A 26,197-nucleotide genomic window follows, 5' to 3' on the forward strand; every position below is an offset into this window, starting at 1 on the left:
TTTGGATGCTTTGTGCCAGTCTGTTGGTAGAGAACAGGTATAAGTTGAACTAATGGTTTAAGTCAGGTTTATGGCTCCTATATGTCTCTGGAATACCATAAATGGCCAGAGACTGGTAAATCTTTTGTTCCAAGAGTTCCTTAAGAAGCAAACCACCTTATTTTACTGTTGATCTTTAGCTGCAATAAATCTAATGGTTGTCTGCTTACAAGTCAAATCCATTATTACTTAAGTAGCTGTCTTAACTTGTATAGCTGCCACATACTCACATTAGACAACTACATCTAAATGAAAACAAGAAGAGAGAATAAGATAGCCCTCAGCTATTACCTAGATGTTTTGTGGACTATGGAAAAATTAATGTATTCCAGGTTACCTGTACCTTTATGTATGAAGTGATGAATTCTTTCATTATGTCTCTGTCATGCCACTCTTCAAATTAGTTCTCTAATGCTCATTAAGCTGCTGCTTAAATAGCAGTTTCAGTAGTCATTAACACAGGTTTTAAAGCCTTCATATTTGGTGGAAATTCAAAAATACATGTGATGTGGGAGTACAAATCCTAAGATTAGAAAGTATTCTTAGTTCACATAATAATTTTGTGTGTGCCATGCATACTCCAAAGTATCAATCACTTAGTATTTCTGAGGACTTTTACATTTTCACATTTGCTTTTTTCTTTCTTTTCAACAGATATAAGCTTACCAAAATCAGCAACAATATGTTACACAGCTGCATTGCTCAAAGCCAGAGCCGTCTCTGACAAGTAAGTGCATCAGAACCACTGCAAAATTCCTGATTTAACTTGACATTTCTCATAGCTGAGCCCACACCCTAACAATCTGCTGGCTTAGCAGGAGAATTCAGTCCTGCAGTAAATTCATAAAATTACTTTATATATAAGGAAGAATTGCAGTGATCAAACATTGCATTTCAGATATTACAGAAAAACACAAGAGAAATAGCATAAATTCAGTTATTTTTTCAGTTTTGCATATACTCTCTGGGTGAGCTTTGGCTTCCTAGATAGTATAATGAAGATGCAACTAAAAGGTGTTGTGTGGCTGAACCTCTTCGACTTTGTATAAACCTCACCACAAAAAGGTAATAAATACATGTGGATGCACTGGTAGCAATGTCATTTTGCAAGTGCTGTTAGATGATTGCTCGTCTACTTAAATAGCAGCAGGTGGATTTAGCGTTACTATGTCAGGGATTCTGAAAGGTAGATGACGTTCATATTTTTAGAGACACAAGTATCTGCTCATTCCTGTTATGTTTTTCTCTTGGGTCTCCACCTTCCAAGGTGCTGAGCACATCTACTTGATGCCTGTGGACTTAAGAGCATTGGCCCACTATGAAAGGGTGCTCAGCTCCTTGTGAGATGGAGCTCAAAAATCCCAATTCTTCTCTCAGATGCCTTCACACAAATCCCAGGCAGAGTTGTGTCTGTGTACCTGAGGGTCGAATGCCTCCCTAAAGTTGGAAAGCAAGTAGGGTGGAAAGCCATTTTCTTGACTGACATCCTGACAGTTTTTGCTTTTAAAGTGTATGTACACATCAAGATCTAAGTAATTTTCTTTCATTCTTTTTATCCTGTAGATCGCCAGTACCTACTGCAACATCTTTCCTCCCTACACAGCGACTCCAGCTTGGGAGGGCAGGGCTAAGGTTGTCACAGCTTTCCCTGTGGTGTCTGCCTGCCAAGTACAGCTCTGGAGTTAGCCGTGGGGTGTGAGGTGAGAAAGAGATTGCATGGTCTGGTTTTTCATTCACTGGGGCAGATGATTTGCCCACAGTTTGGGCATGCTACCCTCAATGGTGCTGCGGCCAGTAGACCACCCGCTACTGCTGCTGCATCGTGCTTCCATCCCAACCTGACCCAGGGGCATTGGGTTGGGAACTTCCCTAAAACTTCCCCAAAACTTCCCCAAACCTGTTTTTAGTAGAAACCCTCCAACAATAATGTGACATTGGGTTTTTTGGTTTGGTTGTTTTTTGGGTTTTTTTTGCTTTTCTTTTTTCTGCAACTTCAGCCTTTATTATGCCCCTTAGTGACGTACTTAGCGCAAATTTAGAGTAGTGACAGAGAAAGGACTGTTTGAACTGAATTTCTTCCATGATTACACGCAGACATGCTTTCCACTTCTGCTGGGATTTTCATTGGCCTTGATGTAATAGATCACTCAGAGTTTCCACTTGCTATGGAAGTTTGGAGAGCATAGGAAATTGACTCAGTTTGGTTACATGGGCCCATGTTCTAGATTCTTTTTGTTGCTGCTTCTTACTAGAATTTCTGACCTAATGTATTTATTTCTTTGCTTTTGCAGATTTTCTCCAGAGGCTGCCTCAAGGCGAGGGTTGAGTACTGCAGAGATGAATGCAGTAGAAGCTATTCACAGAGCAGTAGAATTTAATCCACATGTGCCAAAAGTGAGTATGGAGAAAGCATTGTTGTAGCTTTAACACTGATGAGGACCTGATTCCTGATTTCTGTGTTAGATTAACAAGTGATGATATGGAAAGGGAAGCAAACAGTGAGAAGAGAAAGAAGCTGATAGTATGCACAGTTTTTTCATTTGGTATTTCACATTCAATGTCTTCTACTCTGGACTGTGCAACTTGAAGTTTTAGCTGAAGCGAGTCCTTTACGTGAGTAGCAATTACATGGTGGACTGTGGTAGTAAACACCACCAAATGCTAATGCTACGCTGCAGGACAGAATCATACATAAAGACAGATTGTAATTTACAAAATAGTCATTAAAGATCTTCTAGTTGAAAATAGCATGTTTTATTTGTTTTGATGATTACATGTAAGAATACATTTTTGGCATGCTATACAAAGGAACCTATGTTTGGAGTTCATGGTGTGCTTCATAGAAGTTGCATTAGTAATTCCTGATGCAGCACCCTGTCATTAAGTTCTGAGAATGCAAAGCTCAGAGATGAAAGATTGCTGAGAACTGCAAAGTAAGAAGAGGGATTTATGTCTAATGCCCTAATCTCCTCTCTAGATATGTATCTTAGAAGTAAGAATCTTACCCAGAGGCTACTAAAGGCTAGTGTACATTATTCTTTCATCATCTGTTAGTATTGCAGTCTGTAAGTTCATTATAAAGGCAGACTAGAGGCACGTGCTTTTTGGCCCTTGGACATCTGCCTCTGAACCTCACCCCACAAACCTTTGGACTGGTATTGCCCTTTTAAAGTAAGCAGCCTCCACTGGGGTGCAGAAGACTTTATTTCAGTCCTTCTCTGGCTGAACCTTTCTGAATGTTTTACTGAAGCCCAGTTAGAGTATCTGTCCTTGCTGTCTAAAAAATTGGATATCTGCCAAGCAAAGATACCAGTTTAGCCTGTCATGAGCAGCCCCTGGGAGCCTGTTTCATTTTCCTCACTTCCTCCATGCTTTTGGTAATTCTTTCCATCAAAATCTTTTTTAACGGCTTACATACTAATGATTCCATATTAACACACACAGTTTCCCTCCTCTTTAAATAAATGGTATTGCATTTACTTCTCTTATCACTGGATTACTTGTTTCTGAATGGGGATCTTTTTGCTTTAAGTCAGTTATACTAGTCTGTCTTGGGACTGGTTAATTCACTGCTCAAGGACAAAGACAAAGGCTGCAGTGGCTTCCACTTCCGTACATGCTCCTAATGTCCATCCTGCTGTTGTCTCCATGCTCTACACTGCCATGAAACTGAGGCTGAGTCTCCATTTGCTACCTTTTTGCTTGTTCTTCTGTTTATCCTAAAGAACTTGCTCTTCTTTGGTTTGACTTCCTTTGCAAAATCTGCCTCTAAGTTGTGGCAGATGCTGCATAACCTCTGCACTCCCAGATCTCCAAGATTTCCTGTAAATCAGTACTTTCATTCATTGCTTGTGACCTGTTTCTCACTAGCCAGCTTCTGTGTAGGTGGCTTTTCAATACAGGGCTGAATCTCCTTTCTGACAAGTATCACTATGTGTGAAATGCAGAATGTGTGTTCCTTTTGGTACTTCGGAAAATCAAGAAATTCCAGTGCTCTTCCTCATTTAAGATCCTGAGCTTTTCTGTCAATTTACATTGTTAATTGATTCCATTGATTCCCTCAGTTTTTCAAACTTTCACTGACATTGCAAACCTTTGTGAAATATACAAATTATCAGGATAACAAGGTAGTAATGGGAGCAGACTCCAGAGGGGGTTTTTTAGTTCATAATTTAACATTAAAACAGTGTAACCTAATACAGATTTATATGCAGCACTACTGATTTCACACTCATTTTTTCTGCTATTAGCTAAAGGATATTAAAGTGGCAAAAATATTATTTTCATTATAATTTTATGCACATTTTATGGATGTTACACCTCAATTTCCACTCAATTATGATTAAGCCATATCCAATTTGTTCTTAATAAAATGGAGATAAGTTTTAGCAAGCAGCATCACAAGAAATCTAGCAGTGTCGCAAAACTAATACCCCTACAGAGCTTCTTTAGGATTTAAACACTAATGAGTCTCTTGGTCAGAGTGAGGAAAAAACAAAGGTGACAAATTACTTAGAACACTTGCAAAGTGCCTAGCAGAAGCTTTCAAAGCAGAGAATTGCACAGTTAAAGAGAAAAAAAATTAGCTTGATATGTTTCTGGTTTGTCACAAAAAGAGATTTTATCATTTTCAGTGCAAATCATTAAAATTCAGAATTATCACATAAGAAGATTATTACTGCATATGCATTTTCAACACATTTAACTGGAAATGGCATATCTTTGCTAATGAGATTCTGGGAGGGAATGCAGGGGAGACACTCTGTACACACTGAGATGTTGCTGAGCTGGATTTAGCAAGAAAAGGAGACTGAGTCTCCCGTTGTGACCTACTGCAGGTTTGTGTAAAACGACCATGGGATTCTTACAATGCTGCTGATTTTTTTCCTAGGAGATTATGGCCAGATTGCAGTCCACTGCTGATAGTGATGTTGCAGAGGTCAGATACACTTCTTACACTTTCCTTTGAATGTAATCTAAAGATGTAGACACCCCTTAAGAAGAAGAAGTTTAAAAGTCCCAGATTTCAATCTTCAGAGGTGAGAAACCCTGCAAAAACACCTACTCCCCACGTGGGAACCAGTGTGTATGCATGGTCCTGGGGTCTTTCCAGTGTGTATGTCATGAAGATGTTGACACTCACTTTCACTGATTCTAGATGACTGTACATCACATTGGGGTTTATTTTCTGTCTGCACAAAAATGGCGTTTGCAAAGACCCAGTATGGCTGACAGTCTTTCTTTAGGCAGCCACCTTTTCAGCAAATCACCTCCTTTTGACACAGGTTTTTTCTTCCATTTCTGAGTACATTCCAATGGCAGTTTAATTCCCAGAGATAAATCCATTAAGTCTCAGATATAGGTGATAAATTCTCGTTGTTTTTGCAATAAAGTGGAGTCAAGATATGACATGTGGAGGTACTAGAATTTGGTTTAAGTGAAAAAAGGTAGTACAGAGCTCAGTGCAACCTGCCAGATCTCTCCAGGAAGCTGGGCAACTGGCCTGGCTGTGCTGTTTCTGGAAGCTGAGCTGTGCAAGGTAAGACCAGCTCAGGTCTGTCAACTATGATCTCCTTGACTGCAGAGAAAATGGAACCACTGTCAAACTGATCAAGACTTCTCCTTCTGAAGACATCTAATCTGTAAAAAGGTTTCTGTGCTTGAAAGTGGCTCAATTTTTTATGCTGTCCTAGAAAAATATCTCATAAAAGATACTACATTTATCTACAGTTTGTCTTGTTTGTTACTGAAAACTCAGTCACAGAAAATTGCAGCTTTATACTTTGGCAGAGATTGCCTATGTGAAAAGAAAATGCTTCACCAGGCAATGTTTTGAGGGTTCTTTATAATAAAAGGGGGACATAACCACTAGCAGATTGGAAGTCAGCAGTACAGCAGGAAAGATAACAAAGGAAAGAGCTGTGAATTTCACTATGAGACGAATCCCAACAAATTGGGTCACCTGTTTGTGAAGATTTGCCTGGTTTTTTTTTCAACCATCTATATCATAAATGAGATTCTATGGATTAGCATCCTTTTGTTTTAGTGTTGCACCATGCACTGTGGAGTTTTAGTCCCAAGGAAATGTGCTGATGCTGTCTGATAATGTGCTGCTCAAAAACTTAAGAGCTAAACAAAAAGGGTTTTGTTGCCACTGAAGGAGTTGGGTTATCACTGTAATTCCAGAGTGTTTTGTATGACAAAGACAGTAGTCATCCTACATCATGGAGAGTACATAATTTGTGGAGTGGGTGGGAAAAAAAGTATATGTATGTATGCATATAAAGACTTCATTATTATGCATATGTAGTGTTTGGAGCTTCCCCGCTTATATGTAATGCAACTATCCCAAGCTAATACAGATAAAGTTCCACAGCTGTTTCTGGGACATTCCTCAATTGTGGAACACCCTTTCTGAACTGACTTGCAAGGCTCCCTCCCTACATTCAAACTCCTGAAAAGCACCCCCTCTTTTCTGTGATCTGTGAGACACAAGCTATTCAGTAAAGTCAAAAGGAAAGCAGATGATGGGCCATATGTCTGATTGTTAAGAGTGAGTCAAAAGTGTGATCTGCACACAGTTGTATGTGTTTGCTAAGTAAGTCAGGAGCTGAGTTGATTTAAAGAGAATATCTGCTGAAGTGTGCTGCATTTGAATCAGACAACTTCAAATTGATATTACTTTAAGAAATGCCGTTTTGTCTGTAGTTTCTTAAAAGGATGTGACAAACCATTGACTTAAACACTTTTCAATATTTATCTGTTCTCCATTTCATCCCTTCTCATTTATTTCTTATTTTATTTTTTTTATAAGACCTGTGTCTGTCTGTATGCTTGTGTGGTTTCTAGTAAGTTGTAGTTGCTAATAGAAACAAATAATGCAAACAAATTCATATACCAGATGGGAAATGAATCTGTTCTGCACACCCCATGATATTACAGAGAAACTATTCCAGACATGTCTACGAGAGTTTTTAATGGTTCAATAAGACAGTGATTTGGTTTTGTATCTTCAGCAAAGAGGCCAAACTTCTTAGTTACCATCAGTCCAATGAGAACTTGTAAGGTGACCTAAAAGTAGCTTCTCTGGGCATGTAGAAACCGGTGTTTTGGAACTGGTTTAAGCTTGTGCTGTTCATCCCTCTGGGATAAGGAGAGTTCCTGTTCAAACAATGTTAAATTCTCATATTCTGGCCTGGAGGAATGCTGTCACAGGTGCAGGGGTGACTCTTGCCTATTTGTGGCCTGAGCTGTAATTTCAGAGGCAAATTGCACAATTGAGGAAAAGAAGGAAACTTGCCTGAGATAGGTTGATTTATTTCATAAAAGGATATTGAAGTAGCTCATTAATGTGGAATGTTAAAAGCACTCCCAGAGGAGCATTAATAGCCAGGGTACTGTCAATATTGTGAAATAAAGAATGTATATTCAATCAATTCAAGCAAGAGAAATAGAAACTCCACCATGTTGCACTTCCTGTATGCAAGGTCCATTGTCATCCTCCAAATGCTCATTAAAAGGCATATTCCCATATGTGTACAGAATGGCTGTAGCTGAGCAGTATCTGTTAAAGTGTCATGTAACTGGCCCAGAAGCCATCTGTCAAAAATAGTGACCTTTGTCATAACTAAAATACAGGGTTTTGACAGGAAGAAGTTTGGGGTGAGAGAAGAGAGAGACCAGAAAAACAAAAGACAACCAAAAAAAAGCCAAGCCATAACAACGCAGTGGAGAAAGGCTGATTGAGCCATCTGTTGATGACAGGAAATCATTGCACAACTTCAGTATTCATTCATAACTTAAGACTAGGTCATTCTGGCTGAAGTTTTCTACACTGTCTTTCCTGAGGTGATTACTTTTTAAAAGAAACATGATAATCTCATATAGTTGTGATCCAACCTGGCCTTGAACACTGCTGGGGATGGAGCAGCCACAGCTCCTCTGGGCAACCTGTTCCAGTGCCTCACCACCCTCACAATGAAGAACTTCTTCCTAATATCTAATTTAAATTTACCCTCTTTCAGTTTAAAGCCATTCCCCCTTGTCCTATCACTAACTGCCCTTGTAAAAAGTCCCTCTCCAGCTTCCTTGCAGGCACCGTTTATGTATCGGAAGACTGTTGTAAGGTCCTGCCTGAGCCTTCTCTTCATTTCCTCCATGATGGCTGGCTCTTCACTAAGTTTCTCATTTAGCCTGTTACTTAACCCTCCCTCTGAAGTGGAACCATGCGTACATTCAAAGCCCTGTCAGGATGACAGAGAGCTCACATCTTCCCTATGTATTGAAAAGGTAGTGAAGTTTTATTACTTCAATTGTAAAGGTCATGATTGAATCTGAGAGGATGCCAGTGTATCAGGAGTTACAGTTGATAGGGTGTCTGTTAAGTGGTGTAGGTTGTTTTCTTCTAAAGCCAGATGGAGTTCATACTGGTATGAATTTTAGTAGTATGGTAGGATCTCATGTCTATATTAATACTTTAACAACAAGGGCTGAGCTCTGGACTGAGGCCTTTGGAAATGTTGAGATATAAATAGTTACATTCCCACCCTGAAGTCTTTGGTTGCTGAAGAGAAGACTGTACCTGTCTAGTGTAGTATCTTTGATTAAGTGCAATGACAGCCTCTTGGAAACTACAATCAGATGTCTGCCTTTGGCTGATTTTTTCCAAGGGCTGGAGATACTTGTTGCATGCAGAAGTCCATCAGGACTGTGATTCACATGTTATATGGGCAGCATGAGGACTGCAGCTATCATTAGATAGTTTGAAGATTTTTTTTTCATTCAATTTCATTTTATTAGAATTTGTCTGCTTGTCCAATCCAAAACGTTCCAGGGGCACCATGTTGATTTCATGCACACTCTGCTAGAAAACCATCAGATTGCTGGAGCTCAGTCCTGCCTGTCAATATCTGGGTGCCAGTGGCCTGCAGTTACTGTAAAAGGGGGCTGCCCTTGGCCATGGTTTCTCCAGGTAGACCCTGTGCCCTGTCAGTGAGATATCTAGGAACCTGAAAGCCATCCAGGCTCTGAACTCCCCTTGAAAATACAGCAATGCACAAACAGATATGATATTCTGGGACATCAAGACCATCCTAATTTTTATAGCTCTTCTTCCATAATAATCAAGCCCTATGTGCAGCTAGGTGCCTTTTGGTACCTATTACTCCTATTTAGATAAGTTAAACAAATGGAAGCCTTCAAGTGCCTTGTCACAAAACAAACTTGACATTTATTTGATTAGCTCTATTCTGCACAAAAAAATTGGTCTTTACGTTTCTGTAAGTACCTGATGAGAACCGTACAGAGTGTTCCAGACAAGGTATCTCTGGAGCTGTGTACAGTTAGCATTCCTGCTGGGAATGCCTCCAGAATAAATTAATTGACAGCTTGCATGGCAAAAAGTTGTGGCTGACCTTTCTGTATAAACCAAAAACTATTATGAGGCCCAAATGAGCAATCAGTCAACTTTGTGTGTGTGTCTTCTTGAATACCACTGAACTAGATTATGTACTTTTTGTTTGGGAAAGTAGCTGTGGTAGAGTAATGAGGGAGGGGTTTCTTTCTGAAACTGAGAAAAATACAGACTGAAAAATCAACACAACTGAGTAAGGGCTAAGAATGATTTGCAAGTGCCAAGATATATCCTTCCATCTGGTATTTCCATTTGATTTGGATCTTAATCACCGATAACAAATAATACGTAAGAATCAAAATAACATGTTTTCATCTCAATGCTCCTAGAAATAGAATATTCCTTCCTGGTTTTTCTTTCCCTACAAATAGTGACATGGCATTGAGTTTGTGGTTTGTTTGTTTGTTTGTTGTTTTTTGTTTTTTTAGTGAAATATTTAAATATGAGTACTTACTTTCTCATTTAATTTTGAAAAGAGAATGGAAATAAGAGTTCTAAATTAATAAACCAGATACAAACATGCAGCTCTTGCAGCTGTATTCCTTTCTACTCAACAGGTATAATGTATGTTTTTAATGTTTTTAAATATAATGTATGTTTGTAATGTTTTTAAAAGGCTGGCACATTCATTAGAGCAAACATAAGAATGTTTGCTGTATTTCTGTAAGCCTGGCACTCCCTCCCTCTTATCAGCTCTTTATGCTGTTCTCTCTGTCACTCTTAATCCCCTGTCCTGCGTACTAAGTTGCAGCTTCCCGCGTTAACCCACCTGCTCTGCAGCTCTGTCAGATTTTTCTGAAAGGCTTTAGAGAAAATTCGAGTGTCACACTTACTACTCCCACTGCTATTTCAGTTTCTCCTTCTTTAATACTGTTACCTGCATCAGAAACACTTGTGGTTTCGCTTTCGCCTTTGAAGTATCTATTTTGCAGGGTTCTTTGCTTTGACCATGGTCTCTTCAAATCTTTTAGCTGTTTGCTCCTTCCAGGCTCCTTCAGGCAAAGGGTGACTAGCTCTATCCCTCCATAACCTCATGCTAGTGGTGCTCATTTCCTTTGGACCTTTCCTCTTCCTTTCCCCAAGTCTGATTTTCAGTTCTCATTACCTTCTTTTGCCCTCTTTCCTCCTCTTTTCTGCACCAGCTCATCCTGTCCACAAAAGTCAGTGTTTAAGAGGAGCTGTGAAAGGTTACCACCCATGCCTCCTCTGTTTCGCCTCTGAAGGCAGGTTGCCTTCTTTTGGGTGCCTGCACTGGGTTGTTGTCAGTCCCTAGGTCCTGCAGTCCTCCTCCTTCCAAACCAGTGCGTAACCACAGGATAAAGTTGAGGAGCTGCACACTCACTCTCTTTATGCCAGTGATTAACCATAACTTTACTTTCCGAACTTTGTGTTAGGGCCTGACAGCCTACTGTCTGACTTTCCTGCTGCCTTTTGTGTTCATTTAAGTAGTCTGGTAGGGAGAACATTTAGTCTTAGGCATCGTGGAAGAGAGCAACAGTTTTCCTATGCTGTTCAAGAGCAGTCAGCACACAGCTGGGTAATGTTACACTTCTCAGAGGAGATCTGACAAACAGGAGTTGATTCAGTACCTTGTGATGTCTGACTGTCCTTCCTTTCCCTGAAAAGCATGTCAGAAGGGGTACATCTTTCCACTCCACTAACTGGAATGTAGTGTACCACCACTGATGAGCTGAAGTCTGCTGAAATGGTAGTGGTCTATCTCATGGGCTGGGGAAGGAGGAAAGATCACCTGCTTGAATGACAGCCAGGACCTCTGTCTTCTCCTGTGGCATCAGCTGCTGCTGGGGGGGGGTCCAGAAATGAGGAATATTGCTTGTGGGTTTGGTCAGTTGTGCTTTTCATTTTCATACCATTTTCAGTAACTATATCAAGTAGCAAGTTTAAGATAAACTATTTTTCTGGAAATCAGTTAGTTGTTCCATTTTGTAACTTTTTTACTTTGTAACTTGTTGGTGCCTACTAACCTTGCTTATTCATAGACCTAGCAACCAATTGATTGCAATGCAGTAAAGCAACCTGTGTGCAAACTGCAAGCACGGCATGTTTGCTTATAGAAAGACTATGTGCATCAAACTGCTTAATCTTAGTATAAACACTTTTAATTTAAGAGAGCTCTTGTAATTAGATTCTCTTTTCTGCTTTAAGCTCTTTATTTCCACCTCCTTTGATAAGAGACATCTCACTTTGAAATTCTCTGTAGTCCTCCTACTGCAGCTGAAGAGTAGAACATTAACCATCTGTCAGCATATCTTAGTCTTTGGGAATAATTCAGTAATTATCTTCAAGTGCAATTGGTGATGTTACACATTTGATGAGTGAAAGTACTTTAGGGAAATAGACCTTTCAGAGTGCATTGTTGAATTGCAGGCAGTTTTTTGTGGTTTTTATTACCTCTGAAATAATTGTGCTCTGCTTTTTTATTACAGTATCTTCTAGAAATGAAAAGCTTAATTCTGCCCCCTGAACATATTCTGAAGAGAGGGGACAGTGAAGCAATAGCATATGCTTTCTTTCATCTTCAACACTGGAAAAGAGTAGAGGGGGCATTGAATCTCTTACACTGTACATGGGAAGGCAGTAAGTAATCCTCATTCTTACAAAGGAGCTAATAAAATATTTTTATTGAATGTCATGAGAAAATACTAGCTTTTTGTGTAATATGTGGGAATTTTGGAGGTCAGTTATATCCTCACAGCACTGAAATATTGGCAATTAAAACTGAAAATACAAACTTCGTTTAATGAGAAAAAGGGTTGTGAAGTCTTTCATTGTGTTGTCTCTGTAATACTGAACAAGATTTCCCATCTTTATTGAGGCATATTGTCTTACTCACAGACGAGGGGATAATAATTTGCCTTCCTTATTCCAGAGTTGTAGAGAGTTGTTTGTTATTATTTGAATTAACGGTTTCAAATTGAAAAAGGGTAGATTTAGATTGGATGTAAGGAAGAAATTTTTTACAGTGAGGGTGGTGAGACAGTGGAACAGGTTGCTCAGACAAGTTGTGGATACCCCATCCCTGGAAGTGCTCAAGGCCAGGTGGGATGGAGCTTTGAGCAACCTGGTCTAGTCATGTTCTTGCCTATGGCAGGGGAGTAGGACTGCATGATCTTTGAAGGTCTCTCCAACCCAAATGATTCTGTGGTTCTGTGAATGGTTTGATATTGGGAAATTACAAAAGTGCCTTATAGGTAGATAAATATTAATGTGCAGTATAAGACAACACAGTATTTTATGGTGGGTTTTTTTAATTGACAAGCTGGAATGAGTCCAGTGGAGAATTACTAGGATACAAAGGGGACTACAACATGTGATGTAGGAAAAGACGCTGAGGGAGCTGGTTTTATTCAATTTGGAAAACACTTCTAGTCAGTGAAGGGAGGATCCAGTTGCTGCCTTCAACCACCCAACAGAAATGATGATATGGAAGACAGAGTGAAGAGTCTTTGCAGAATGGCACAACAGAAAGACAAAAGGCAATACACACAAGTTGAAACATGAAATTTCATCTATACATAAGAAAAATACTTTCAGAATGAGAGTAGTGGTGTGTTGGAACAGGTTGCTGATAGTCTGTGGCATCTCCATCCCCAGAGACATTCAGAGCTCAGCTGGACATGGCTCTGAGCAACCAGACCTAAATTTGAAGATAACCCTGCTTTGAGTTATATGACCTCCAAAGGTCATATATTCTAGCCTGTCTTATCCTGTCTTTGATATTTTTTTCAGGTTTAAGAGAACTGAAAAGTACCATTTATAATCAGCCTTTTTTTAATGCAGGTTTTTCTTGATGAAATCTCGTTTCCCTTTTCTGCTCTGCTTATTCTGTTTTCCTGTTCTCTTTCCGCCTCTCCATGCTTTATTGTACCACTTGGTTTTTTTTTTCTTTCTCCATTTTCTGTTCTCATTTAGCTTTGACAAAAAAGTTTGTCACCATGATAATTCCTACAGAAATGCAGTTAATACCTCCATTGTAAAAGACTTACTGTCTCAGTCACTGCATGAAATGGGCTGAACATGCCTCATTTCCAATGGAGGCTCCCTGAGGAATCAATGGCTTTATTTCTAGGTGTATGGAGCACCTTACTCAGTAATCCATACAATTGCCACCTGGAGTTTGCTCTGCTGCATTGTTCTCTGTCCTACCTGCGTGCTCTTTTCCTGTCAGTTCTCCCAGTCTATTACTTTCTCTGTCAGAGCTTCTTTCCCAGTGGCTTATTTTCAGTGGGTTGTAGTGTTTCTTCTCCTCAGGTGCTTGCAGAATTTCTTTATCCCTAGGCTCATTATACCATCATCATGGAGCAGTATTTTGCAGGGAATCGCAAATAGATCTTCGTTAGCTTTGACAGGCTGGGAAGTGCCTAAAGGGCTGTTTACAAGGACCAGCTTTTTGGCACAGAAGGCTGGCTGCTCTGCAGTCCTCCTGCCACTAAAGAAATCTAGTCATCTGTGCCTGAAGACAGTGAGGGCATTCCCAGCTAAGTACATTAACTGATTCTGCTCTTTATTACCTCCACAGCAATCTGAACTTACAGAATCATAGAATCATAGAATATTTAGGGTTGGAAAGGACCTTAAGATCATCTAGTTCCAACCCCCCTGCCATGGGCAGGGACACCTCACACTAAACCATATCACCCAAGGCCTCATCCAACCTGGTCTTGAACACTGCCAGGGATGGAGCATTCACAACCTCCCTGGGCAACCTACTCCAGTGCCTCACCACCCTAACAGGAAAGAATTTCCTCCTTATATCCAATCTAAACTTCCCCTGTTACCCCTTGTCCTATCACTACAGTCTCTAATGAAGAGTCCCTCCCCAGCATCCCTATAGGCCCACTTCAGATACTGGAAGGCTGCTATGAGGTCTCCACGCAGCCTTCTCTTCTCCAGGCTGAACAGTCGCAACTTCCTCAGCCTGTCTTCATACAGGAGGTGCTCCAGTCCCCTGATCATCCTTGTGGCCCTCCTCTGGACTTGTTCCAATAGTTCCATGTCCTTTTTATGTCGAGGACACCAGAACTGCACACAATACTCCAGGTGAGGTCTCAAAACACCATGAGGTTGGCATCAGCCCACCTCACAAGCATGTCACGGTCCCTCTAGATGGCATTCCTTCCCTCCAGCCTGTCAACTGAACCACACAGCTTGGTGTCTTCAGCAAACTTGCTGAGGGCGGACTCAATCCCACTGTCCATGTCTCAATCCCACTGTCAATGAAGATGTTAAACAAGACCAGTCCCAACAACAATCCCTGAGGGTCACCACTCATTACTGCTCTCCAACTGGTCATTGAGCCATTGACCACAACTCTTTGTGTGCGGCCATCCAGCCAGTTCTTTATCCACCGAGTGGTCCATCCATCAAATTGGCGTCTCTCCTATTTAGAGACAAGGATGTCGTGTGGGACAGTGTCGAACGCTTTACACAAGTCCAGGTAGATGACATCAACTGCTCTACCCCTGTCCATCAGTTTTGTAGCCCCATCATAGAAGGCCACCAAATTGGTCAGGCAGGATTTCCCCTTAGTGAAGCCATGCTGGCTGTCACCAAGCACCTTGTTGTTTTTCATGTGCCTTAGCATGCCTTCCAGGAGAATCTGCTCCAAGATTTTGCCAGGCACAGAGGTGAGGCTGACTGGTCTGTAATTCCCCAGGTCATCCATTTTCCCCTTCTTGAAAATGGGGGTTATATTTCCCTTTTTCCAGTCGTAGGGAACTTCACCTGACTGCCATGATTTTTCAAATATGATGGCCAGCGGTTTAGCAACTTCATTTGCCAGCTCCTTCAGGACCCGTGGATGGATCTCATCAGGACCCATGGACCTGTGCACGTTCAGATTTTTAAGATGGTCTCAAACCAGATCCTCCCCTACAGTGGGCGCAAGGTCTTCATTCTCACAGTCCCTGCATCTGCCTTCCAAGACTTGGGTGGTGTGGTCAGAGCCTTTGGCAGTGAAGACCGAGGCAAAGAAGTCATTCAGAACCTCAGCCTTCTCCAAATCCTGTGTAGCCAGTTCTCCCAAGAGCTTCCTGAGGGCGCTGTGTTCTCCCTAGTCTGTTTTTTATTTGCTATGTACCTGTAGAATCCCTTCCTATTATCCTTAATACCCCTAGCCAAGTTTAATTCTAACTGGGCCTTAGCTTTCCTAACCTGGTCCCTGGCTTCCCGGACAACATCTCTGTACTCTTCCCAGGCCACCTGTCCTTGTTTCCACTTATTATAAGCGTCTTTTTCATTTGAATTTTCTTCAGCAGCTCCTTATCCATCCAAGGTCTCCTGGCCCTCCTGCTACACTTCCTTCTGGTTGCATCTGGGGATGCAACACTCCTGAGCTTGTAGCAGATGACCCTTGAATATCAACCAACAGTCTTGGGCCCCCTGCCCTCTAGGGCTATATTCCATGATACTTGCACTTCATTAGCTAATATTTGTATAGTAGCCTGTAAAGGTGTACATGAGTATTGTTGCCTAACCTCTAAAGAAAAATCCATAGTTCATTTTGCTCAGTGCCTTCAGAGAGAGATGAACAGTGCCCCAGCCCTCAAGAATTTTGTTCGGATTTTGCTCGCGCATAAAGACTTCCATGGGTTTTAATGATTTCACCAGTATTTAGTCCAATAATCATAACTTTTGGTTCGTATCTTAGTCTGTATACGGATGAAATGAATTCTTTATGTCACTCTTATATCCTTTACTTGCAAAAGGTTTCTTTGGCATCTTTGCACAAATGTAAGTTAAAAGCAGTGGAAACATGACAGAGAAATTAAATTTAATTAAATATTAGTTCTAATCAACTGTCTATATACAGCACAGGTCAGTGACCTGGCTTTCTTCCCAGGTATTTATGCGTTTGCCATGTCTTGAATTTGTAATATTCTGTCAGTGAGCTTAAATAACCACAAGTCTCATTTTAGTAGCTTGCATGTAGGAATTTAATGCCCACATATATACACTATTTAGTTCTGACCTTGTGGGAATTGAGCAGAATTAAATACAGTAAGTCAGCCACTTGGGGGTTACATTTTGAATGCTTTGGAGGAGAATAAGATCACCCCTAATTAAGACAACCTCTAACAAACTTTATGCAGAAATATCACTGTGATATTTAAAACTCCAAAATTCTCACAGAATGTTTTTCCCAAAATGCATTCAACAGTGGAGAAAAGCGAGGTTATAAAAATAATGATCATCATCGAGCTGGAATGTTGGTTGTTTCCTGATCTCTCTTCTTTCAATCAGTCAGTGCACAGTTTTATTCGTAGTACAACTGAAAAAGCCCAAGTGACACCATGTGAAACGTTGCCCTGGGTTTGGTCCAGGTGCTCTGTACAAGGGGTCTGTAGTCTCAAATGTAACCAAATTTCAAAAGAGAGTGAGGTGCTTGTTTGTCAGTTTCTAAACATGTCATGTTTCCTGTTGTGTGCATGAAGAAGAAAAACCTAGGGGTTCTCAAATGCTGCAGTAGCTCTCAGGACAAGCGCATGGATGAATGGCAAACTCCCTCTGTGCTACCTGAATTGGTTAACATAAAATAGGATCAGGTGATACTGTAAAAGCAAGGCAGAGAAATGCCTATGTAAACACAAACTGATACAGATGAAGGAGAGCACTTTCTTCCATGGCTGATAACATTGCTAAATAAACTGGTTTGCTGTTAAATATTCCATATTTGGTCTCACATCAAAGATGGCTGTTTATATTCTGACAAATCTTTCCAGACGTTTTTTCACTTGTTTTATAAAAGCAACGTCTTTACCATCCCTTTTTATTTTTATTAGAATCGTAATACTACTGTGATTCAAGGTGAGGCAGAAGAGGCTTGATTATCTGTTCAAATATTAAGGCAAATTGGAAGGAAAAGCTTGTGCTAGTGATTTTGAAATGATGAGTGTTGAACATCCCTCCACGTATTTTTACACAGACACTCACATTTGCTGCATGTGAACATCATACAAGTCTTGGATTATTGTACTTCTGCTTGGCTTTTTGGGGTGCTGTGGAGGGGGGGGGGGATATTGGGAGAGCATTACAGCTCAGGTTGTTTTACAGTCTTTGAGGATTTCTACCTTCTTTACTATTGCTTGAAACACAATAATTCAGAATAAATACACTCTCATAATTGCACCAAAAAATACAGCTAGCATTATTTCAAATGCAGTGTGCACAACTGAAAATTTTGGGGTATTGTGTATTATAAGCAATTCCTCGGTTGTCTTGTGAGCAAAAGATAATGACTAGAGTGTTATCGTGTGGCAGTGGGCTGTACCTAACGTCTGAAATAAACACTGCTCCTAGGACATCTGTTGAGGAAAATATTGCTTCAGTGACTGATGTTCATAGGAGTAGTGAGAATAACACCCTGATGACATTTTAACAGTGAGAATAATATATAGGATAATGGAAAAGGATGCCTTGATTGCAAAGCTATAATTCAGTCAAGCATTCTGATGTTTCCATAAACCTCCCTCAGAAGGCCTATGACATCAGCACCATCCAGATTTAGTAATCCATTTCCCTCCCTCTCTGTTATTATTTTCAATTTTTAAAATGTATAAGATTAAGGAGTATTTAATCCATGACCTCGAGATTTATATTGGAAACCTCACTTGATCTGCTGCATTTAAAAAGAATGCATGTGAGGAGCCTGGTTTTAATAATTCTGTATTAATCTTTGATAGCCAAATATAAAATGAAAACATGACTGTGCTGGAAAACTGGTTCTCTGACCTTGAGTCATCAGTGTTACCTGATTTGCTAGAGTGCGATGGGAAAAAGGTAGTGTTACTTTTTTCCATGCAAAACTTGTCTTTCACTTGATGCACAGAGTTTGTGAGTATTGGCTTGAATACGCAAGCTCAGCTGGTCATTTTTGAGGGCTGTACCTGTTATATTAGATACACTTCTTTCACCTGAAGGTTAAAAATTCTACAGACTAAAAGCGGCAGCAGAGTATGTAAATTTGGCTATGGAATTGTAAGTATCATGGGCTCTGATCATACAATCATTTATGTATGTACTTGCAATGTTATCTCACTTGACGCTCTTGAACCTCTTCCCAAGAAAAGAAACATAAATGTTTGCAGGATTAAAAACTCAATGTAGATTTGTATTTGGGCATTTCATTAAGCAACTTCTATTGTGTTTGCAACCAAATATAAATGTTGTGGTTTGTCTGTGTTTATTTTTCAAAATTGTAAATATAGTTACTGTCTGTAAATATGTGACTGTCACACAGTAACTTGTACACGGTGTTGTTTTCTTTCCAGCTTTCAGAATGATCCCCTATCCACTGGAAAAAGGACATCTTTTCTACCCTTACCCTATTTGTACAGAAACTGCAGATAGAGAACTACTACCATGTACGTCCAACTTCCCTCTTACTGTTGACATAAAATAATTGTTTACCTGAGTCTTGTGGCACTGATCTCCAGTAATGCCTTTTAAATTGAAAACACTGGATTAGAATAATCAGTTCTCTGGGGCTCCCTTGATGGTTTAAGAGGCAGCTCCTCACCACAGTTCATAAGAGTTAACTATATTTGTCGTTGGTGACAGTGTAGGGACAGGGAGAGAGATTAATGAAGAGGTAAAAATCAATTAGATCTTGATCTTCTCTCCTGTCAAGACACTAAAAACTATGTCTGATCTTTCATCTAGGGTAACATCCCATCAAACCAAAAGCACAATGGCATGGCCTTATTAGTCTTTTGTAGAGTTAACTCTAGTTACTTGAATTCCAAGGCAAGATCAAACCTGCTTGAGGACAACTGGATCACTAATGCAGCTGTTACTCTGACAGCTTATGCTTAAATAGCAAGAAAGGTTTTCTTCATGTAATGGTGTGTGTGCTGAAGAAACTGATGTGAAATTACCTCAGTCATTTATTATATGTGTTTTTGGCATATAATAAACACATGTATTGTTTGGCATACAATAAACACATATATTTGTTGGCAGCAAAGTGCCAACAGCATTCCCAGTGCTCTGCAAGTTACACAGATAGATCCAGCACTCAAGAAGTGTTACAGTCCAAGTTAACAAGACTTAACTACAGTGCATGCAGTGAAGCACAAGAATGCAGAGAAAGAGCAAAGCAACCAGTCTTGCAAACAGTTATGCTTCATTTTCTCACAGTGGGTCTTTTTGTGAGCACAAATGGAACACACACAAGTGCAGAGGGGTTTGCAGGGTCAGGGCAAAGGAGATCCAAGTTGATCCGAGGAAGGAGATTCTTCTCTCATTATCTTTATCCTGAAGAAGGAACAAAGAGAAATCTGTTCTGAGAAAAGTACAATGCAACTTGCTTCTGCTGTGCAGGCTGGTTTAGAGGGAATTTGCTCTTTCTGTATTCTTTCATTCAAAACCTCTCTGGTTTGGGCTAAAAAATTCATTGCCACTTTATATAAGCCTACATAAGTGAACATTAGGTGAGAATAATACAGCAAAAATCTGCTCATTGCGAGTTTCTCCTTCACAGTACATTCTTGCTGATATTACACAGAAATCCTTGGCAACTGACAGTATCTCCCCACCCCATTATAATCACCCTAATTATAACAACACCTCTTAGAGCGCTCTGCTTGCTTTACTCAGAGGGATGCTGAGCTGGGAAGGGTGGAGTGTCAGGAGATTTAGGAATGGCAAAATCATGCAGAATAGCTCAGTGTTCTCTTTTTAGATGCAAAACTAATTGTTCTTGTCAAATGTTAGAAGCAAGGGACTCTTTAACAGCATGTGCAGGCAGTTGGGTTCTACTCTGGCAGTTACGGGAAATGCTTTTCGCTGCAAAATCTCTTGGGTTTGAGCAGGGAAGGGTTTAACGTACCATGACAGACACAGGTTGTTTAAAGGGGTTTTGCATACCTGTCCACACCCTTTAATTGTGTGTGTGTTTTAAAGGATAGTCATCTGGAATTATATCAGAACACTGAGATCTGGTAGGCTATCCAAATTAAAAATATCAATCACAAAACTTTTGCCATGACTGGATAACAGACTGGAACAACAAGTCTGAGCCTGTGTCAAAAGCAAGTGCAAAAAACTGAGCATAAGAAACATACGAAGTCCATGATCTGGTATTTCCCAATCCCTAAATTTAATTTAAATCAACGAGAAGCTGCAGATTATCTGGTTTTATTTTTAGACTGATTGAATTGTCAGACCAAAAGATCGTATGTATTTTTAGCTTATAATATTTTAATCAAACTCTTAGAATTCCTGCCGTTAAGTTTTGCGGTCTACGCTACTCTGGATGAATGCAGTCAAGAATATTGTCCTGCCATGTTGCTGGATTACCCTGTGTTTATGTTGTTTACAAGTACAATGAGAAGAGAGCTGGTCACTGAAGCAAAGAAAGAAAGTAGGCAAAGTGGGAGAGCAGTGTTTTGTGTGTATGCGTAGTCATAGGATTTGAGTATATGGGAAGCCTTGAGGTTGGTCCTGTGTGAGGAAAGATGTTTGCATTTAGCATGGCTGTAGCTCCAAACTATGGACTGAATGAGTGAAGCAGACAGCTAAGAGTCAACCAGACCTTTTGTCAACCCAGCCAAATTTTCACCTTGAACTTGAGCTGCTATAGAAGCTAAAGGGATATATATTCTTCCAGTAAAATATTAATTATCCTCTTCTGACCTTTTCAGCTTTCTCAGTGCTGTTTTCTCCAAAGCCCAGTGAGCAATTTATCATACCAGAGTCAAATTTCTGTATTCCTTTTAGTGTAGACTAACAAACACCTTAGAAAAAAATCACTACTAATTTAAATCCCAGATTTTAACACATTAGAAAATTGCGTTGCATATACAGATAATTCTGAAAATCTGAATTTAAAGTATTTGTTTATATGTCCTACTTTTGAGTTAACTTTTCTTGGTTCTGCTCATTAAACCCTCAGAATTTACTGTTGCAAAGACTGTAGTTTTATAGCCTGCTTAAACTGATAATGCTTCTGCAAGCTTGGTCTCACTGCTGCTCCCAGGTGTATGTTTCCATGCAATCTGTGTATCAGCATTAGCAAACATGGGGCTAGTCAATGACCTGGATTAAAAACCTGGTATTTTATTTGTGGGTTCATAGTTGCTGACCAAGGAAGGCAAAAGTAATGTGCATGTAGGACCAGAATAAGCCAGAAATACAGTCTTTAGATGAGTATTATTTGGCAGTGACTGACTGACACAACAATAATGTTGGCCTTTGGTGTTTCAGACCTTCTATGTCTTTTTGCCTTCAGAAGCATCTTTCAGTGTCTCTGGCTGTTTAAACCACATCGGAATGTTGGTTTGGTTTTGGTTAGGTTTTGCTTCAATTTTTTTTTTTTTAACTTATAATGCATTCTCCTTCCCATCTTTTTTTCTACAGCATTTCATGAAGTTTCAGTTTATCCCAAGAAGGAGCTTCCCTTCTTCATCCTTTTCACTGCTGGACTATGTTCTTTCACAGCCATGCTAGCCCTCCTGACACATCAGTTCCCAGAGCTCATGGGGGTCTTCGCAAAAGCTGTGAGTATTCTCTGCTGCTGCTCTCTTCTGGTAAATAAAGACACAGATGCAGGAAAAGCTGAGCTTAATAGTGCCGGTTATTAAATATATGCATATTCAGTAATACAAATAAAACATCAAGAGATGTCTGAGAGGGGGACATTTGAACAATTGTTAAGGGAGTTAATCAGTAGAATACACTACTGTCTGTCTTCTCTGGTTTATAGGGTTCTTTTGTTAGGGCAGATCTTTTGTGATTTTGCCAAAAAGGCTTGGTGAGGGAAGGGAATTCCCTTGAGAAGGGAGTATCTGTATTTTCATATATAATCCAATAAAATAACCTAATAATGGTTTTCAGAATCCCTCTTATTTTGTGTAGAGCCATAATGACTGTGCCATGCTTTCCAGTGCAATATGAACTCTTAGAATGAGCAGAAAGAGAGTATTCTGTTAACCAGGGCAAATTTCTGTGTTCTTTCCCCACAAAGCTATGAAAGAAATAGTCTCAATATTTCCCTCATAATTTTTCTTAATTACATCCCAGGAAGCCTCTACTAATTCTTCTTTTTTAGTCCACCAAAGATTAATAAATGTTGGAGGATGAAGGGGAAGGGCTGTGAATTATGTTGAAACATGCTTTTTTTCTTTTCAAAACCAAGAACATCACTGCTCCAGTGTGCTAGGTAATGAAAAATCCACTTACAGAAAAGTTCTAGGATAGTAAAAACTCCTTTCTGCTTCTCCAAGAAGTACTGAATATGCTTTGCTGCTTCTCCAAGAAGTACTGAATATGCTTTGCTGCAAGATATTATCTCATGTGTATTTGTGTCTCTTTTAGATCTTGTGTTTACAAAATAGACTCTTGGCTATTTAATGTCTTTTGTTTCTGGGAAGCATAGGAAGCAGGGTGGAGGAGGCAAGGCTGAAAGGCTTCACCAAATTCCAGATCGTATTTACTCAAAATCCTTTGCAAATGGCAAGAGACAACCTAGTGAACCAGACCTTCTACCACCCAGAATTGTGAGCGATAAAGGTCTGGTACAGTAACAAGCTCCTAATGTTAAGTGTTTTCTTTCCTTAGCTCTAAAAGGCAGGAAATAAAGTTAGATGTCACCAAGCAAAAGATACTACAACTACCAGCAAAAAGCGCTGAAATGTACCTGAAATACTACTTTCTCTTGTTTCTTGAGTGTATACGTAGGTGTTTTGTGGACAGTAAGTGTAACTCAGGCATATGATCGTAAACTTCTTTCTAAAGCTTTTCTTATGTTTTTTTCCTGAAGTCATCGAAATGCATGACCCTTGTTAGCGGGCTCTTTTAATGTACTGTGCAATTCTCTGATACTGGCATTGTTAATGGTCCCAAATCTTTTCCTGTTAGCCTTGTTCATGTGCTTCTCAGCCTCATATCCTGAACAAAGAATATATCTCAAGCTGGCAGCATGATGAGAATTTGTACTTGGTGCTCTTGCTATAGGCAGTGAGCAACTGGAATTTGATAAAATCAGTAGCATGTTTTCATGGTCTTAACTCACCTGGCTTTGGTTGCTGAGTGCAGTAAAACAGAGATATCACTACTGGTGCATTAGTAACTGTCTCTGTGTGATTTGGAGCTTGCACATTCCAAAGCCATTTGGGAAGCAGAGGCAGACCAGAAAGATCTGCTTCCCTGGTGTGTAAGTGCAGTTGCCATTGACGTTAATTAGAGCGGATACCTCAGGATTCTGTGTGTGGCCGTTAAGTTCTGCATATAGGAGCAGGTGAAGCTCCTAGTTAGTAAAATAAGTGCAGACAAATATAATTGAAATGTGGGCTGCTTTATGTGCATAGGGTTGGCAAGCTTACTCAAGATCTCTGAACCTGTATGGATGCAGTTGGCATGTCAGTTAATACATATTGTGACTTGTTTGAGCTGTATCTTAATCCCCATAAACAACTATATGGAGCAGCTGAGTTTCTGTTGTACACAGGCAGGGCAGGATTTAAGCCTGTGACATTCATTTAGTAGCTCATAGAACACCTTTGCTTCAGAAGGCTCATTTTGTTGTCTCCTCTGGGAAAAGTAGCCCAGGTGTCTGAGATTGAAGAAAATAATGGCAGACATCTCTCTGAGATGTAGCTGTATCAGAACAAAACAGAAGAGGTTGGCCAGTCCCTTTCAATTTTAGGGAAGATTGTTTCATTACTAACTAGCTTCATAAATAGCTAAAAAATGAATGTGCTGACCGTTGCTGTGGTTATGTACGTTGTATTACCCATGCTGGTATGGTTGGTAGTCATTGTGATGTGGTAGATTACATTGTGAAACTGTACACATATGCTTTAATTTTAAAAGGTCAAAATTATTGCTTCTTTTACGCCTGCCAATCCCAAAAGCATTGCACAGATGTAATATCGCCATCATGGCCCAGAGCTGTGTTACTACAAGTTGATATTCACCATATTTCATAAAACCTGAGTGGGTTAGCATGACTAGGAGTTGGGAACTGGCTTTGACCTGACCTCCAGGTTGCATCTTCTTGCCCCTTTTCCATAGCCCATTAACCCAGACACTGTGTTCTTCAAGGCAGAAAAAGCCCTTGAGTGCTGAGGATCCCCTCCACATGAGAGACTGCCAAATGTGGCCTGTGCCACTGTGATGGACAGTCCCTTTGGGCCCTGTGTTCCTCTGCTGGATGCAGCAGTCAAAAGCATTTGAAGTCATCAGTCATGTCTAAAAGTGTAGGGCCTAGTTAAATTTTTTAAATGAGTGAAACTCAAGAAAGTAATTTATTTTTCTCTGATTTGATTCCCTTGTTTGCCTGAGATCACTGACATGATCTGTTTCAGTATTTCACATACGGTGAATGAGACCTCGGTTCAAAAAGAGGGTTTACCCAGGGAGATATTTCATCTGCTTGGATCTCTACAGGCACTGAGTCAGGGAACATGTACATCCAATCTGAGCAATAAATAGTTCCTCCATTCGAACACCAACCAACATGGTGGCAAAAGGAAAGGAAAAAAAAAACCTGTATCATGCTGACTGAGCCCTCCTGGGTGCTGCCATGTGGCAAACAAGCTGCCCATAACTATCTGAGGACAGGAGCACCAGGAGCTTTCCAAGCCCCAGATAGCCCCCAGCACAGATGTTGTTTACATGGGCTTGTAGAATTGAGTACGTGCTATTCTGAACCTCTTGCTGTCAGGAAAAGTTTTACTTGGACTTCAGTGAAGCCAGGCTTCGGTATCCATGAATTTAAATCTATTTTGTACACCAGCTCATTTTCCAAGTGGAGAAAAGCTTGGCTTGTTTTAAGCCACAGATACTTTGCTGAGTTTGTTACAGGATACAGTCAACTATTTCAGCAACAAAATTCCTATGAATTGCAATGAAACTTACTGTCAAGCAAATTACTCTTGTTTCATTGATTTAACAAGTGTGTAATTTGCATTGGTTACAAAGCTGAGTTTTATCCAAGTAGATGTGATGGTGCAAGCTTACCACATAGATTAAGTGCTACTCGAAGAGTAGAAAATATCCTCTAGTGAGCTTTTTGCATTTGGCAAAATTAAAGGGACTTATTTACTTAAACTGTTCACAGCTTAACCAGAGGGAATGCTTCTACTTAGGCTAAGCCACTTGTAATAGTAATGACAAACTCTGAGATTAGGTAAATCAGTGTTATATTAATTCAGCTGCAATTCATGTTACACAGCTTGACCTTTGGCACTACAACTGAAATACTCTTGTTCAGCTTCAGTTACAAGATTTTTCTTCAACCTGTGCTTAAGACAAAACCTCATTACCAGGGATGGTGTTACCTGTTTTTCCTCTGATGCACAAGTTGTCCATCGTGTAGTGTCTGTATTCTATGCAAACATGTCCAAGAGGTAAAAAGAATTTGAATGCTTACTATTACCTTTAAAATGCATACACATTGTCAACATCATACATTTTTACAGTTAAACTCTGCAGAGAGCCCATTTTGGTGAACAGTGAAACTGTTTGCAGACGTTTTCTTGCTTCATACCTTGAAATGGTTATAATCCCTGGCTGTTGGATATTGCAGTTTTGAAACATTTTAAATACATTTGCCATATATAGCTGTGTTTAAGCAGCACAAAGACCTGTAACAATTTCTGAATTGTTCATACTTTAGGTACTTCAGAGCCTAGATTAGAGACCAAGGACATATCTGTATGAAGTAATAAAATACTGTTTGTCCTGTGGCTCCAAAGGCAAGTGACTTATCTCTGTTCACGTCTG

The 26,197-nt window shown here is 40.0% G+C and overlaps 1 protein-coding gene across 3 annotated transcripts in view; it reads left to right on the forward strand.

Moving 5' to 3' along the window:
* The window catches only part of ST7 (suppression of tumorigenicity 7), a 149,498-nt gene that overhangs the window by 121,505 nt on the left and 1,796 nt on the right, over positions 1 to 26,197 (forward strand). For 2 of the 3 annotated variants that reach the window (XM_057412157.1, XM_057412158.1), the window contains exons 10-14: positions 694 to 766; positions 2,331 to 2,433; positions 11,899 to 12,049; positions 18,742 to 18,834; positions 21,830 to 21,969. In XM_057412157.1, coding sequence (XP_057268140.1) covers positions 694 to 766; positions 2,331 to 2,433; positions 11,899 to 12,049; positions 18,742 to 18,834; positions 21,830 to 21,969 — 560 coding nt within the window. Of the gene's footprint in view, positions 1 to 693; positions 767 to 2,330; positions 2,434 to 11,898; positions 12,050 to 18,741; positions 18,835 to 21,829; positions 21,970 to 26,197 lie in introns of those variants that run through there. The other variant, XR_008972507.1, reaches the window with a different exon arrangement.

This window comes from Pezoporus wallicus, unplaced genomic scaffold (genome assembly GCF_028554395.1).
Source record: "Pezoporus wallicus isolate ANWC-B61680 ecotype Strahan unplaced genomic scaffold, APGP_CSIRO_Pwel_v1 contig_3858, whole genome shotgun sequence".
NCBI classification, from domain to species: domain Eukaryota; kingdom Metazoa; phylum Chordata; class Aves; order Psittaciformes; family Psittacidae; genus Pezoporus; species Pezoporus wallicus.